The 17,901-nt window shown below is 36.9% G+C and overlaps 1 protein-coding gene across 1 annotated transcript in view; it reads right to left on the bottom strand.

Moving 5' to 3' along the window:
* Nucleotides 1–17,901, bottom strand: part of LOC124168356 (eIF-2-alpha kinase GCN2) — an 86,299-nt gene that overhangs the window by 63,297 nt on the left and 5,101 nt on the right. Inside the window, exons 8-18 of the mRNA XM_046546553.1 lie at nucleotides 17,003–17,208; nucleotides 16,546–16,665; nucleotides 15,527–15,698; nucleotides 15,207–15,444; nucleotides 11,398–11,515; nucleotides 8,666–8,815; nucleotides 6,168–6,398; nucleotides 4,939–5,114; nucleotides 3,386–3,595; nucleotides 2,210–2,407; nucleotides 1,620–1,815 (exon numbers count right to left, since the gene is read on the bottom strand). Coding sequence (XP_046402509.1) covers nucleotides 1,620–1,815; nucleotides 2,210–2,407; nucleotides 3,386–3,595; nucleotides 4,939–5,114; nucleotides 6,168–6,398; nucleotides 8,666–8,815; nucleotides 11,398–11,515; nucleotides 15,207–15,444; nucleotides 15,527–15,698; nucleotides 16,546–16,665; nucleotides 17,003–17,208 — 2,015 coding nt within the window. The remainder of the gene's footprint in view (nucleotides 1–1,619; nucleotides 1,816–2,209; nucleotides 2,408–3,385; nucleotides 3,596–4,938; nucleotides 5,115–6,167; nucleotides 6,399–8,665; nucleotides 8,816–11,397; nucleotides 11,516–15,206; nucleotides 15,445–15,526; nucleotides 15,699–16,545; nucleotides 16,666–17,002; nucleotides 17,209–17,901) is intronic.

Below are 17,901 nucleotides of genomic sequence, written 5' to 3'. Positions count from 1 at the left end.
TTCCTCTGTTCTTTCGCTGTTCCTCCGTGGAAACTGACCTTGGAATGGATTATAGAAAGAATCTTCTAGTGAACTGCGCAATTGATATTGGGCCTCCTCTTTTGAACAGAGAAAGAAGCCGACTGAAAAAATATTGGGCTAATAATGGACTGCCCGTAGGGAGTAGAGTTGAAAGGGGCATAAGCCATCAATTGAAAACATAACGAGAAAACCATTATTGTAGCGGCCCTAGGAGGATAACTCGTGTCATCAGTCGTCACGTATCATCGAAGTCAAGTTCAAGAAGTGAAGGATAAGGTAGTTCGAGGTTATTAAGGGATGACTTTGCTCCATTAGATCGGATCTGATACAAAAAGTGCCTGGTGTTTGGATCAGAAGGGGAGCGAAACGTTACGAGAAGACAAATCACCCAACTTGCGAGTTGAAGGTCGCAGCGCTGCGCTCGCGGAAGAAAGCAGTTGAAGAAGCGTTCCCCGGTAGATTCTATCGACTCTTGGTAAACTTTCATGAGACTGTTCTTGTTGATGAGCATAAATTCGAAGATTTGGATGAACCGTCATGAAAAAAACGTTAAATCGGGCAAAAAAATCTTGAGCGGGACAAATTTTTACGACCATAAATGCGGAAAAACGCAAAATACGGAAACACTAAATACGGATAATTTTTACATTGTCCTAATAGGGAATGAATCGGGACCCAAAAAAATAAACGCTAAATGCGGAAAAACGTTAAATGCGAAGACCTTAAATCCGGATCCGACTGTATTCCGCTCTTATGGAACGTAACCCCTAATTAGTATTCAAGTCAATGGTTCGACTTTCGTACATTCGACTTTCGTACAAGTTCTCGGGAACGCATTGTGTACGAAAGTCGGGGACTGCCTGTATCATAATTACATGCCAAAATGCTATGTTTCCTGGGACATAGGCAACTTAGCCAAACATTCTCACATATATAATTTTTTTCATCCATCCCCCTGAAAAATGATAGATCGAGGTTCCACTGTACATGAATAAATTAAATTCTAAGACATGTCATTTTCATGTCTGCATTTCTTGCGAGATACACAGCACACAGACACAACCACAGCAAAAAATCAGCGTATTGTTGCTTAAACACATAGTGAAATTGTTTTTATTTACAATGTATTTATTTAAAGTATCAATTTAGCAGCTGTCAATTCAGGAACTGTTCAGTGCTTTGTCCGTTCTTCCTTCCCACCGATAGCAAAATTTTTTAAGCTCCAACTATGACACATGTGCAGCTAGATCAGTTTGTGATTGTTCAGTCATGCGAGTTAATGCAATATTGTAATGCAGTGCTGCATTATGCAAGGTAAACTACACTTTTCAATGCCTTGCTCAGGTTTTCACTTTACGAACAAATTATACTTACGAATAAGGTCTCAGAACACATCTAGTTTGTACGTCAAGGACTTACTGTAACACGTTGCAAAATATCGTAAGGCCCATAAAAATTATGTCAACTATGTACCACCGAGATCTAGAACCATCTCGAGACTTGGTTTACTCTCAAAATCGAGTGGGAGTAAAGAACTAATTTTTTCCTGCACAAACCTCGAAAAGTAGAGACTTACAAAGCCCTAAGGATTACATTACCTGATTATAGATAGCTTTGTTTCCACTTGCACACAGTTCAGGAGCCACATATAAAGCTGTGCCTACTTGGCCAGTCATAGATCCATCGCCAAAGTAATTTGATAATGACCTATTATCTCCAGATTTATTATCACCAATTCCCAAAGATTGTTCCTTCAATGCAAATGTCCCAGCTGTTGTATACAGGAGCAAATCACTAGAAGAAATAGAATTTTGTTGAAAAATATCACTCGCATATGAAAAGAGAAAATATGAACAGTTACACAAAACAATAAGCAAAGTAAAAATGGCCAGCGACACTAGATCCTAAAACTCCAGATATTTACTCCGGTGTAGCAAAAAAATGAATATTCAGAGCTGGATAAAAAGGAATTCAGAGTCAATTCAGTTGGATTTATAGAAAATTTCATCAAATCATACGGCATCTTGGAAAATTTGGCAAAAAATAATGCATCTTCATAATAAGAAATTGCACAAAAATGAAATCACTACTTTATAGGCCCATTGAATTTTCTATAACGAGGTCCTCCTGTATTTGCTATGGGTGATCAGTAACATTACCAAAAATCCAATCCATAGTTACATTATACCTGGGAATTATATTGGTGGTTGCCAGTCCAAAGTCACCAATTTTTACATGGTCGTTGGAATCAAGAAAAATGTTGACTGGTTTCAGATCTCTATGAATCATTCCTTGCTGATGAATGTGAACAAGCCCCTCAACCAACTCTCTGAATAATCGCCATACTCTTTCTTCATCATCACAGAGGCCACCATCAATAGCATTTCTGAAATAAACACACACAGTAAAATCTGTATTAATTCATCCGGTAATAACAGCAGCTAATGGTAGTGAAAATTCCATCGTAGATAGTTTATAAAAAAAAAAACTAAGTGCAGAGCTACAAAACTAATGACAACCTTTGCACCCCTTAAAGACAAGAAACCTAAATGGGCAAGACTGCCTTTCATAGGTCGTATGTCGTATAACATGTGACAAGTACAAAGTGACCTTCAAAAAACCACTCACTTTGAGAAATATTTTAGACAAGACAAAAGAAAAAATTGACATAACTAGGATGTTGGGCGTGTATGAAGTAGCAGGTGATACATGTAGTGCAGTTTATAAATGGCAAATGGGAAGAAAGTTTAACACCAGATTATAGGAACATGAAGAGCTTTTTAAATAAAAACCCAAAATCATTTTTAACCTAAAACCTCATCAAGAAGATTTTGAGTATAGAGGAAAAAAGAAATAGAATGGATGCATAAGAGAGGAGGGAAATCATACAAAGGCAAAAGAAAAAGATTGAATTTTTCAATTTTGCTGAATATCAATGCCCATCACCTATTCCATCTGTCTTCTAATGATCTCTCCATTTCCTCCGCTACTTCCCCCTCACCGCTGATTTCTTCCTTCTTTGTATGAACAGCACCTTTCATTCCCCATGCTACCTCAACTAATGACAGATTGAGGCCTCAATCCTTTGTCATTTAACTTCTCTTACACAGCCCACATCCTTTCCACCCCCTTCTCCTTTTCTGCCCCTCTTTCCCTGGGTCATAAAGGCATTGCAGCTGCTGCGGTACTCACTTGTTATTTCTATTCGACCTGATGATGACAGTAAGCGTCAAAACGCATTGCTAATATTAATAAACCAGTGGACAATACAATAAATTTTATTATTTTTCTTTCATGGGACCCAACTAATGCAACATTACCGCCAAACTTATTTAGACAACTTGAAACCAATTATTATGATTACCTCAAAGTGCTCTTTTCACAGAATTCCATTTGGATATACATAAACTGCACTTCTCTTGTGTCTCCTAAACCTTCCTTCTCAGAATTAGCGCTTGAATCCTCAGGATCCCCACTGCCAGGATTCCGAATATTTGAATCAACATTAGACTCAGATGCATTTTCAGAGTTCTCATTGCCAAATACAACACCATCAGATGAATCTGACCGTGGCCTGCAAGACACATGGAGAAATAATGACCTTTAGAAAAATTCAAATAAGCTATTGTAAATCACTCAGGTTCACCAAAGAGCACAGAGGGAATGCAAGGAAGGGGATTCAAGAATTATTAACAGCCTTAACATTAACTTTGTAATTCCACAGAAATTATGTATTTATATGACCCTGGATTTGATGTTGATCGTCATCCAGGGCCAGAACTATGAGTATGAGGGTGCAAAGATAAATTGGCCACTCCTCCTCCCCTGATCCCATCTCATTCCCTCCCTACCCATCTTCCACCCCTAAAATGTAACTTATCCATAAACCATTTTTTTGAGATGCAGTAGTTGAAATTACACACTGTATGTTTGCTATTATGAAGATTTACTAATATACTTGTTAATAATTTATAAATTAATAATCGTTGTAAAAAAAGTTAATTAGAAAAATTAAATAACTTATTTTAATAAACATTTCAAATTTTTCAAATTTTGGTTGTTCCAGGCCTGCCATCATCAAAAAAGAAAAAATTCTGATAAAAACACACAGGTATTTGTAAGACATATATAGAATAACATTTCGAACATAAAGTCACAAACATGGGAGGAGGGTGACAAGGACCAATCCCACATCCCTTCTAGCCCCATTACCCTATGCCTTAACATCAAGATAATGGAAAAATTTCATTATCTACATGAGATAGTGCCCAAGGTTAATCAATGTGAATATGAGAATAGGAGTTCACCAACTTTGGTATTTTGGCATAACATAATTTTATATTATGAAATGAGCTTACTGTAGAAAAGACACAAGAATATAAACATGAAATGATTTCTAGTAAAAGATAACTTATGCTAAAAACAGGGAGGGTTCGTACGCTCTTCAAATTAAAAAAATTACTAACTATTCCCAATTTTTCAATTACAATTTTATAAAAAAAATTTATTTTCATTTTATTTTTAAATTCTACCAAAGAGATTTCTTCCCTAGAATTCTACCCACTTAAGAGAAAGTTCCTCATATCAGAAAATTAGGAAGCCTCTAAGGCTGATATAATTTTAATACCAGTTAGAATTTGTTTTTCTACTTAAAACAATGTTGTTTTTTTGGGAAATTTCTCGCAAACAGTCCCACAGTAAGATTTGTAATTATTTTCTCGTCAATAATCTCCATTTATATTCATAAAATTTTTCATTATAGAATGAACATCCATAAGCATTTTCAATTTAGTGAACACACACTGATCTTGCAAATCTACATGTTACAAAGACGAAGTTTAAGGTGAATAAGAGTAACCAATTAACAAGAAGTTACTGGTTGCATGCTACTTTTTAAGCCACATCATATGACCTTACAAGAAAGCAATCCAATCATCGTCATCTTCATCATCTTCCGACTCCTCTTCATCCTCAGCTTCTGAAGGTGCCGCAGCACTGCCCCGAGAATGGAAAGAAATATTCCAATCTACACTGCTAGGCTCTTTTATGTGAAGAGGAGCTAGCTTCTCAATTTCCTTGGCAAAGCTGTCTCCCTAATCACAAAATAAAAGCATTGTATGATATTAATAAAAATAAATTTATCTACATCAAAATTGCTGATTTTTCCTACCAATAATTAAATAGATAAATGAAAATTTCTTTGAAGAGGTATCAAACTACAATTATTCATCCTTTTTATCATTAAATTGGGCATTTTCCCATTACCAAGAATAACCAGCTTTCCACTTCATGAATGCACTGTAATGTGCGATTAAATAGGAAGTCAGTGATACAAAAGCATGTTTAAATCATAGGGCTGAACAATGAAGAAGGTTATATAAGATCACAATCTCATAAAAAAATATGAGCCACATTACTGATGGAAACAAATCTATTTAGCTGTTATAATTTTACTGATTTTTGACAGTTTTTCTCCTTCACTCATCTCATATTGCAGACAGATATTAATGCACATTCCGTTCATATTTGATAATAATTTTGCTGTTGAGATAAAAAAATGTATTGATCACTTTCAGAAAATATGCCCCAGATTGATCTAGTTGCATTAATAGGAAGATTTAAATTCATGAAACACTTGTGTCATTAAATGGCCATTGACTTCAGATAAATTGTAATGAAAAAAAAATCCCCAGGACTGGCAATTGAATCACAGGTTTTACGAGCCACTTCCCAGACCACTACGCCATTCAGGTTCTTTAATTCCCACGGCAATTTTACTAAGGTTCAATGGTGCAAGATTTTAGGTCCTTGTGATCCGTCAAGGACGGCAATGCAAGGAAATATGAGCTTTCAAAAAACCAAAAGGTGAACCCTGATTCCAACACTAAATCCACTTGGTGGTAAATATGGTTTATTTCACACCTGCCACATGAATGAAAGAGAAATATACAGTAATTGTCACAAGAAAAAATTACCATAGACTGCAAATCAAACCAAATACCTTAGGCTTTCCGGGCCATTATTACAATAAAAATATATCTGATTCTGAGCTAAGAATAAGTCATGAGTGGGGTATCACAACCAAAGTCAGCAAAAGAGACAATGAATAGCAAACAATAAGAAAATATAAAGCTAGGTGTCATTACCTGACAATGATCAATTTTAATTTCTGGCACAGGAGTAGAACTAACACTGTCTGTACAAGAATCCATGACAGCACTTTCGATCCAGGAGTTGTAATAGCGCACCACATTTTCATGATTAAGTCGCGACAACAGCTTCACTTCCCTTGTAATTTTTCTGTTCAGCTGTTTGTTCTTTGGATTCAGTTTTATGCGCTTAATAGCATAAATGCCACCATCGAGCTTATTCCTCACCTGTTTTAGCAAAAAAAAATTAATTAATTAAAGAGTCGTACGAGTGAAATTCAAACATAATACAGTGGAACCTCGTTCTGTCGTTTTTCAGGGGGATGGATGAAAAAAACGATGAATGCGGGAAAACGATCGATGCGGGAATGTTTGTCCGGGTTGCCTTTGTCCCAGGATCCGCTGGATTTTTGCGAATTATGATATTCATTAATGGATTCAAACGAGATTTTAGCTGATTACAGGAATAATTATTCCTTTATCGAAACACTTAGGTCATATTGGTGATTCGACTTATCTCTCTTTCTAACATCCTAAAGGAACAAGCCGCCTTGCTAAAAAATGGTTTGCACTCCACTCGGAATTTTCACTGCTATTATGCATTTCTGTCTGATGTAAAAATTCTTATTCATCAAATGCCATTTCAAGTACACGTATTTACGAGAGAAATGTGCATGTTATGCCTCAAACAACTGATTTCGCCGTCGCAGTGATTGGTTATGAGATGGATCAAGAAGGCTAAAAATAGTTTATTATTTGAAATGTTCCTTTATAGCAATTAAATTTTTAATATGATTGAGGCAATGTGGCGTTAATCGTCAGCGGCACGCCCACCTGATCCTCGGTTTCCTCCCACTTCTTGTTTTCACCAGGGATCTCGCTCTACCCCCACCCCTGCCGTCATGTGCTACCGGACATACCGAGGCGTTCTGCAATATTCACGCATTTCTAGCCCGGATTCTTTTCTTCATCATCAATTATTTTCAGTCCATCTTTTAAAGTTCTCACTTGTGTCTTCGTAAGGGCCATGGTCCGAAGACGAATAAAAATAAAACTAATAAAAATGAAACCGGACTCCATTGAACCCACACGGAAAACACTCGCTAGTTTTAAGTCAACCCACCCCGGAAAGTACGGAAGCACTCATACGAGGTAATTAGGGTAGCTCTAGATGAGCAGATGAATTCAGATTGCTAGTAGGGAGAAACAAAATATCCTGAAAAGATATCGCTTCGTTAGCACCTCAGACAAGTGAGACTTGTAGCATAACTCGTAAATTGTAACCAGAAGCCCTGTTTTCGAAAAAAATCCGCATCAACTGCCGTGAAGCTCACTATCAGCTGCGAGGATATCGATATTCGCCAGTAATCACCATCGTATTATTCCAACTATTTCCTTGCTTAAAATGGTTAAATAACGTTAGAAACACGTCGTGTTTGGTATCATTCTTTTTTGAATTACGTGCACATCACTAATATCTCAATCTAATTTAAGTATAATACCAATTGCCGAGATTCATTTTTAGACACCTTTTGGGCTAATCGGTGATTCATGCAGCAGTTGACCTCCAGAGGAGGAATTATTAGCCATAAATAATACATTGTAAACACTTCGTCTTATTTTTATCAAACGATGAATGCGGGAAAATTATTCGACAGGACCGCGATCTTCGAACGATCAATGCGGGAAAACGATACTTCGGGGAACGATAGATGCGGGAAAAAATTACATTGTCTTTATGGAACTTAATTTGGGACCAGGAGCGGCGAACGATGAATGCGGGAACGATAAATCGGGGTTCCACTGTATTATTAAGGGTTTGAGAGACACTTTTAAGTGATAAAATATTAATTCCACAGCACCCAGGAGGTAAGGGGGGCACTCTCGCACTCCCTTCACTTTCAAACTGCCTCTCCCTTCATATCAAAGATAAAATCTCAAAATATTACCAAAGAACTTTTTACGTTGATAAGTACTTTGTCTTCTATGATACAAGAGAAGGTTGAAGAAGCAAATGTCGGAAAATCCTTGCTCGCATGAGCATGAAATGACTTAACTATGTAACTGATTTCAATATCTGATTTTTTTTAAAGACCATGAAAAAGACAAAGAAAGGTAAAAGGTGTTACGCCCAATAATATGCCCATGATAAATCACAAGCTTGTTGTGGTAGTTCATAAAATTCAGATACATCTTTCAATTGTTAATTCTTTTTCCTTTTCACCAACTATTATTTTATCATTACACCTGATACAATGGTGCTACAATTTATTGAGGCGAAATATTTTTAAAAATTCAACTCAGAAAATCTTAAATTTACAACTCAAATTGCTTTCAAGAACTATCCTAGTTATTGGATATTCAGTATGTACTGTTGGGCAACTTGGTTTCTAAAAAGGATTGGAATTGAACTTTCACTGTCACAGTCCTGAGAGCTCTATACCTACCTTGATTTCAGAACCTAAATGCACTTAAATATCAACTTAGCCAATTACCTTCAAGACATCACCAAAAGCACCTTTACCCAGCCATTTGATGATTTCAAACTCATTTTTGATCCTGGATTGACCCTTGGGGTTAGCTGGAAAATACTGCTCAATATCTATGTCGGGTTCTTCATTATCAGACATGCTGTCGCTCTTTTTCTACAAAGATCACACACACACACAGGAAATTAATAATGACTATATGTAAATACAATAATCTTCCAGACAAAGAAAACACTAAGTCAATAATAAAAGAAAGATACCTATAATTACATATGTTCATAAACTTAAAATATCATGAAGCCACGAAGAATTCATTGAGTACGGTGCACTAAACTCCCGATTATCTGGGCTAACGATGGGGAAATACGACACAAATTAACGAAAAACATGGATAGTCCAGATTTTCATTTTTATTTCTTATATTCTTCACAATTTACGTAAATCAAACAATATATTATTATTTATGCACGCAGTCTGTTATTTTCAATTGTTTCAAGGACTAATTGCGAACTTTCATAATTCGACCGTGGATCTTTTTTGTGGCATTAATTTCATTGAACTCATATTACCAGTGCTCTGTATACTCCAGCAAACTGTCTATGAAGTTGAGTGCCTGGCTGTGACTCATGCGATAGCTACTCCCTTTGTCACTGCAATCAATTTCCCCACTGCCTCCACTTCCACCACTTCCCTTCCTCTCCTATCTGCTCCTGGTCGCAGTCTTGACAATATCCTTATCTGCCATGTGTGACAATGTCCTTGTGCCATTGTCCTGCCACAAGGGCAAGGGCAATGGCACAAGGATAAAGGCACCACAAAGCATTCGGCATCACTGCAGAAAACCCACTAATACTAGGCAGCAATTGATTAGTAGAAGAACATGTCTACTCCTGCCTGTCAGCAAAAATAATCACCACGTTGCAAATGCTAGGACACAAATGAGATCTCAGGATTATTCATGCCAGAGTTCAACAAAAATCTCCTATTCCCTTGGGCTGTATTCACCGCATGCGAGGCACCAACAATAAATGGCATTTGAAATATGAAAAATACAATTATAGATAGCATTTTACTAATTTATGATCGGTTATCTATGGAAGAAATCTTATGAAATTCATCAAGAGGTTTTTTTCTGTCGCTAAACGTCTTCTGCAGATGCATGGGCATAACCAGCAGGGGGCAGCCGCCCCCCCAGAATCAAAAGTAAATTTAGTTCTAAACAAACGTTTTGACCACATTTCTTTACATATAAGTTATTATATTATTATAAGTTATATCATTACTTATATATACAGAAATATATATAAGTTATTATAAGTTATATCCAAGAAAATTGATATTACAGTAAAAAATGTAATAAAAATAAAAACATTCTTTTTGTGCAAATAATTTTAAAAACTAATAAAGCGCAGTTATGATTTCCTTGAAATTTTGGTTACCTTAACCTTTTCTGTGTTACAACTTGAACAACCACGGCCCCCCCCCTTTAGTTTTGATCCTGGGTACGCCCTTGTGCAGACGTCCAAGTAAATTTCACATTTCTTGTCAGCAGATAAAGAAAATAATTCAGCTTTACTGAGGGAATGTGCATGGATAATCTGCCGACAGATAATCTGGAGTTTACTGTACTTCAAAATTTATTTATTTTGAAGAAAATAGCTGTTCATGCATGCACATGAAATATACAGTGATTCAAAATGAATATCACAACTTTAAAAACCAAAATCTCTTCTGGGAAGACAAGGAGAGCTAAGCACTATCTGTTGTTGAATTAAGGAAGCTTTAAAGTTGTTAAGTTCTAAATATAAACATTCATTTAGTTGCTCATTTGTACGGTTGAGACGCTGTTGACGTCAGCCTATGACAATGCACTTCATCACTCGCCTCCCAAAAGCCCTTACCTCATCCCCTGTGATATTTTTCTCATGAGGTATTCTTTTATAAACACCCTGTTTTTTCCAGCTTAAATGAAATGAAGACAGATTTAAATTGTGACTAAGTATTTGATACTAAATCCCACAAAACAGATCATTAATCAACAGCTTAAGAACGATTACTATTCATACATCTAACTCTGTTAATGAAAAAAATAACATATACAGAGATAATCAAATTAGAACTTAATAAAATGAGCAAAGCAATGTAACTTCATCATCTCATTGGTCCTTTCTCATCAAACCTCTCGCGTGAGAATTGTACAAATCACTGTGCATATTTACAACTTGGAAACCACAAACAAAATACCCAATATTACAAACTAAGAGCATAAAAGATATTAAATACTGCAATGAGCAACTTAAAAGTACAAACATACCACCAGTTGTGCATTTATAGTTTTACTTTTCTAAATTTTCATGTGTGCATATAAATCATTTTCAAAAACACCATGTGAAATGGTCATCAACTTTGGATGGATTCCAGCTAGTAGCAATATGTTACACTAATAAAAATAATAGGCTCAACATTTAATCATCAATGTTATAGTAAGTTACTTTCAATAAGGTTGGACCCAAAATTCACCGTTTTCATAGGTTCTTTTATCAAAAGTCTTACACTAGTAGGAAACACAGCTGGTATTGAACAGAATTTTATTTACTGTGGTTTGTGTTCCACCTCAGGGAATTCACTTTATGCTTATAACATGATGTGGATTTTTATCTTGCAAGAATTTTTCTCCCCAGTTTTCATTCATCATGACGCAACCCTTATAGCTATAAACATAAATCAGCTAGACAAACCTGCTTCTGGGCCCAATTTCTCTGAGGACTAAGCCCTCTCTCCAATGGATCCTTGGCAAATGGATGCTCTAATAATTGCTTGGCACTCCATCTTTGACGTTCATCTTTCAAAAGGCACCTAATACATAAATTTTTACATCATAAATTTGTAAAATTTTAATAAATATTGAATAATACCATATTGTTAAATCATAGAATGATTTAAACCAATGATAACTGATTATTTATATTCCATTATGTAGACTGCATGGACACATCTTCCTTGTTTCATAATACAAACAGTAGGCAATGCAGCAGTGAGGAGAATGAACATCCAACAAGTGGGAAAATCCAAAAGGATAAAAATGTCAATTGTTCACTGGAGTAATAATTCTGGTAACTTACAATGTATATAAATCGAATTGCATGTGAACTAAAACACCTAAATGCGAATGGTTGGCATGCTGCCCTCCGCAATCAAAACTCTTTCATCAAAACTAGAGATGGGTCGAATAGCGGATTTCTCGAACTCGAATATCGAATTAGAATATTAAATCATTGCTCGAATATTCGAATATCTCGAATTTCGAATACCTCGAATACTAAATGATGAATGCTGGAATGTTTGACTCGGTTGCCTAGGCAGCAGGCAATACAAGATTTTGGGGAGTAATTTTGATTTCCTTTAAAGGATTCGAACTGGATTTTGCTGATTAATGGAATATTTTAATTTTATGGAAACAATTGGGCATATAATTAATTCAACTAATATCGCTTTACCCCCACTCCTGCTGCCAAGTGCTAGCTGACAATCTGAGGCATTTTGTAAAATACAAGCTCTTCTCCACCGGATTTTCTTCAATTATTTTCAGTCCATCTTTGGGAGTTCTCACGAGATAAGAAGAATTGGATTTGCTATCAGGGAGAAACCAAATATCCTGAGAAAATATCCCTTGGTCTGGGACTGTAACAATAAAGATTTATTGCACCACTCATAAAGTGTAACTTGATATATGATTTCGGAAAAAAATACCGCAAAAACTTCTGAGAAGCTCTGCTGCTCATATCGAGTCTCGCCAGAATGTTAAGTCTCCGTCCTATTTTGACATTTATTTCCTCGCGTAAAATGCTTAAATAAAGTCAGAAATGCGTCACATTTGGTCTTATTCTTTTTTGAATTACGTGCTAATTCCTAATATTTCTATCCAACAAAGGTGTAATATCAATTGCTGAAAGTCATTGTTAGACACTTTTTGGGCTAATAGGTGATTCATGCAGCAGTTGACCTCCAGAAACTGGAAACTTAGAAGCAGGTAGGCTGAAAAAGGTCACTGGGTGAGAAAAGGGGGGTGGGGGGGTGCGCGAAACACATATCTTTTGTTCTCGTGTAACTTGATATTTTTTTCGAAGCTAAGGTCTTCGTAATATGATCCCTGCGTGAGCTGGGACCTTTTCTTTATTTCAGAGAAGAGGAAAACCTCATAGGGGGGCTAGTGCTGAATGGAGGGGGATAGCGAATCTTGGGAAATGCGCTAATGTAACTATCCCACGGTACTCATGCAGCAGTTGACCTCCAGAAATGGGGAACTTCGAAGCAGGTAGGCAGAAAAAGGTCAGTGGGTTAGAAAAGGGGGCGTGAGACACGTCTTTATTGTTCTCGTGTAACTTGATATTTTTTTCAAAGCTAAGGTCTTCGTAATACGATCCCTGCGCGAGCGAGGACCTTTTGTTTGATTTCGGAGAAGAGGAAAGCGTCAGAGTGGGTGAGGCGCATGCTGAATGGAGGGGGATAGCAGATCGTGGGAAATGCGCCAATGTTACTATCCCACGGCACTGAGTTTCTCCCTATGGTAATTTCATCTCCTGGAAAAGATTCAAAACTAAGTACCTGTCCTTATTATCCATAAATGACACATGGTAAACACTTCGTCTCATTTATACGAAGCCTGCGCGAGCTGGGGCCTTTTATTTGATTTCGAAGAGGAGGAAAGCGTCGGAGAAGGGGCCAAGGGCTGATGGATGGAGGGGGAAGCGGATTTTGGGAATTGTGGTATGTAGTTACTATCCCACGGCACTGAGGTTTTCCTGGTGGGGGAAACCGGGGATTTTCGGATTTTTTCACCCGGATCAATTTAGGTTCCCCACGTCGAACTCTTTTCACCGCTCTAATTCGCGAATTTGATGTAGTTCGTCAACTTCCCTAAAACGGCGCTGCATGCACAAAAAGACTACTACATTTTTCTCTACATTTTTCCGAGTCACGTCGTGCGTGCGACAGTGTACAACGTGAAATTCAAAGTACATATTCAAGGTATTCGAGGCGGTACTTTTCGCATAACTATTCGAGACCTCAAATATCGAATACTTTCTAGTATTCGAGGTATTCCAGTATTCGAGGATACTATTCGCACATCTCTAATCAAAACTCCTAAGTATTAGCTCTTGCTGAAATGTACCATGACCAACAATCATTTGTCTATCAAATCTGGAGACTATTTACTGATTTAACATTCACATGTAAAACAAACCTAGGTTTAAAAGGATTTTTTTGTTTCAGTCCAATTTTAGGGATTTAAGTTAAAACATTAGTACTTTCAAGTTGACATTTGCATTTGTAAGTTCAAACAGTTGTTAGATGTATGTTTATTAACCTAATTTTCATCACTACTTTTTGGATCAAAAATGGTCCACTATAGCCATATTAGAAAAATTATTTGCTCCTATATTATGATAGCACGTAAACTTAATGTTACAAAAAAACATTCCTCAAGATCTTGCACTGAGTGTAATCATGTAACAGGCCAAAATATGGAATTATAAATCGATAATTCGATGGATAGAACGATAAAACTTGAACTTTCTTTGGGCGCCACTCAAAAATTACAAGACTCGATGACTAAAAATATATGCCATTACAAATGAGAACAAATAGATTTAAAAAAGTGTATCAAAAAATTACAACGCAAGTCTTAACCCTTTCGCTGCTGTTCAATCTCCGAAAACCTTCTCCTCACATGCGGCGAAAAGGTTAAAATTCGTTTCTTGGGCCCATGGAGCAGGTACCTCCGGAATGGGTGTGGTACACCCTCCGAAGGGTCGCTAATCCGCGACCCTATCCTCGACGAGCTCACCCACGCAGGACCGTCTCCTCGACCCTACCAGCGGGGGCCTACCTCCCGAAAACTGACCGCTCTGACTGCATTTTGAATATCAATCAATCAATCCGATCATCAAAAAATGATTGTTTTCACCGCACTCCTGCCAATCAAGCAATCAAGCACATCTTTGAATCGTGTTTCTGTGATGAAAAATAACGATTTTGTTAACTTTGCTGAAATGGCCATTTTCCGGTTGTCCGCAGCCACGTTTTTATCGTTATTTTTCATCACAGAAACACGATTCAAAGATGTGCTTGATTGCTTGATTGGCAGGAGTGCGGTGAAAACAATCATTTTTTGATGATCGGATTGATTGATTGATATTCAAAATGCAGACAGAGCGGTCACTTTTCGGGAGGTAGCCCCCCCCCGCTGTTAGGGTCGACGAGATGGTCCTGCGTGGGTGAGCTGTCGAGGATTCCGGGTCCCGGATTAGGAACCTTTCCGAGTGCTTCGGCGAAAGTGGTGACCGCATGGAAGGGACGAAGAAAAAGTACGTCCACAGCAGTCTGCCGTGTGGAGGTACTAGGTACGTCCACAGCAGTGAAAGGGTTAAACAATTAGGCTTCAGTCCACAAAATATCAAGCAATTACAAAAAAGTGAGAAATCATGCATATTTTCCTCCAGCATAAAGAAACTACAACCAATACAAACGACAGCTCTTCACTTACTTTGCTAGGAAATCTCTAAGATCAGCTCTGATAGTGGTTGGAATTTCAGGTGAACTGTCAGTTATAATACAGCCATTGATTAAGGAAAGTAAAAGAATTCCAAATCGATAAATATCTGCTTTCTTTCCACCTCTTCCAACTGAAGGTGGGAATATATTTTCTGCTCTCTCAGCAGCTGATGACTGATAAATGTCAGATAGTCTTTTGTCAAGGCTGTAATCTCCTAGTTTGATGACCCCTATGCAAGATAACAATGAGCTAATGGTGATGAAATGGAATTATTAAATAAATGATACATAGCTAATTAAATAGACAATTACCTGATCGGTCAATGTAAACACTTGTGTCTCTCAGATCTTTATGAACAACATTGTTATGGTGAAGGTAATCCAAGGCATTCAGAACTCCAATAGCACAGTGGCGAAGAATGTCAGTGTCCACAGATAAGTTTTCAGTCAAATACAAGGCTAAATTGGTCCCAATCACAAACTCCTATAGATCAACATATATGAAAGTGATTAAAAATTAACAATGATAAACCAAGGCTAAATATGAAAAAAAAACAACTATCATCTTGGGGACATTGTATATTATTACAGTAAGTCCTCTACATACTAACAATCGACGCTTACGATCTTTCCAAGATACTAAAATTGAAAAATTCAAGCGTGCCCAAAATTTCAAATTTGGCACTGGTTTCTGGATTACTGGTTTTTCTGGATTACTGGCCTTGAGGGCCTTCCCAAAGATATTTCCCATTTTTAATAACTCCTCTTTGATTTAAAGTACGACAGGCTAATTCTCCATTTCTCTAAGTCACATAATCAAGGAGAGTGAAGCTGATGACTTGTTTCATCATTTGTATTTTTCCATAGTGAAGGGTGTACATGTGGTCACTGATGACACATATACGTAGATGCTTATGTAGCAAACTAAGCCATGAGCCATTCCGGATTTCTGGTTTCCTGGGTTTCAGCATTCCGTATTTGAGGTCCTCAACTGTATCAATTAAATTTTTGTTAAGCCAGGCACTGTACAGCATTTTGCCTCTCCTTCCTTCCCATGGGCAACAAAACTTTTACGGCTCCAGCTGCATCACACGCACTGCTAGATCAGTTCGTCCCCATCATGAGTTAACACAAAATTGAAATTCAGTGTTGCAATCTGCAGGATAATCACACTTTTCAATGCCTTTCATATGTTTTTCAACTTACTAACAAAGTCTCGGAATACATCTAGTTTGTACATTGAGGACTTACTGTATTTAGTTTTCATTGGAGATAGGCATAAATTTTTCTGCCTTTGCGATATGAGATACATTTTTTTTTACGCCACTCACCTCTAAAATGAGAATCACTAAACAGTCTTTTTCTTGAATATATTTCATATTAATGTAGTGGACCAAGTTAGGATGGCTAAGTTTCTGTAGAAAGTTTAGTTCCTGCTCAATGCTAGTTATCTGAAAAAAAATATATATCATCTAGATTTGTCATTGAATTTTGCACAAAAAAATGGTCAGAAAAAGATTTGGGCTCATGCTATGCATACAGAAACAGACACAAAAAAATAATTCAGAAAACACGTTAGAATGACAGCCACACAATCTCACCACTGAAATTTCTGTAACCACTTCATACTCTGCTTCTCTTTGGATAAGCTGGTCTGAGCCATTACACTGAATTAATGGAGATCTTACAACAATCCTCTGTTGGGCTAACTGCGTGCCAGTAAAAGGCATCACTCATATTAAGAAACTTGGCGTTGGGAAATGAGATAAGGAAAAAATTTATTCACACCTGTTTTAGGTAATTAGCCATGTCCTGGTGTACACTTTCTTCATTTCTAGAGAGAGCCGTTGGTGACTTTTTAGGAACAGAATTGTTAACTTTTGAATTATAGGTGGCACCTCTGCTGCACCGCATAGTCCATTCCACGACAGCTAACAACTCTCCAGTGGTAATGTCCACAGCTGAGTACACAACACTTCCTCTTTGACCATGGCCTGAAATACAGAAGTTATTGATGATCTTCAAAACATTATAAAGCCACATTAGCACTAAGACTATGATATAAATAAAAGCAAGGACATAGGTATAGGATTCAATTCTCAATTATAACATACATTTTTTATTTTTAATGCTTCAATAATTTTACGGCTGAAGGAATGTGGGTACTCATGATACTTGCAATTTACAATGTAGCTATAAAATTTAAAGGATAGTTATTAACACATGAACTTCTACAAATCTTTCACAGAGCGCACTAGCACTTGCATACACTAATATGTACTCCTACATATTACTCTGTCTATACGTAGCGGTACCATGTGATACGATGGGGTACTGAATTTCAAAAGTTATATTTTATAGCAAATGTAAATATTTATGACGGATTTGAGAGTTAAACACCAATTAGTACGTATTGAAGTATTTTATACCAAAGTTTTTGCCTCTCCAGAAATACATGCATACAAAATGAACTAATGGATCTTATAACAAGGAGCGAACAGCATTATGATTTCAGCAGGTTTTGGCAGACGAACATTGGGCAGATATTGCTATTAGCATATGAAATACAGAATATACTGAACCAATCTTCTTATGATTAAGTCAGCATGTACAAGAGGACTATAATCACATTGTATCTCACTATGATCAACTTGAAAATTTTATTGCAAGCAAAATTGGTGGCATTT

The sequence above is a fragment of the Ischnura elegans genome, chromosome 11 (assembly GCF_921293095.1).
Source record: "Ischnura elegans chromosome 11, ioIscEleg1.1, whole genome shotgun sequence".
In the NCBI taxonomy this organism is placed as follows: Eukaryota; Metazoa; Arthropoda; class Insecta; order Odonata; family Coenagrionidae; genus Ischnura; species Ischnura elegans.
Note: the sequence above shows the minus strand (reverse complement) of the source record. Positions and strands in the feature narration are given on the sequence as shown.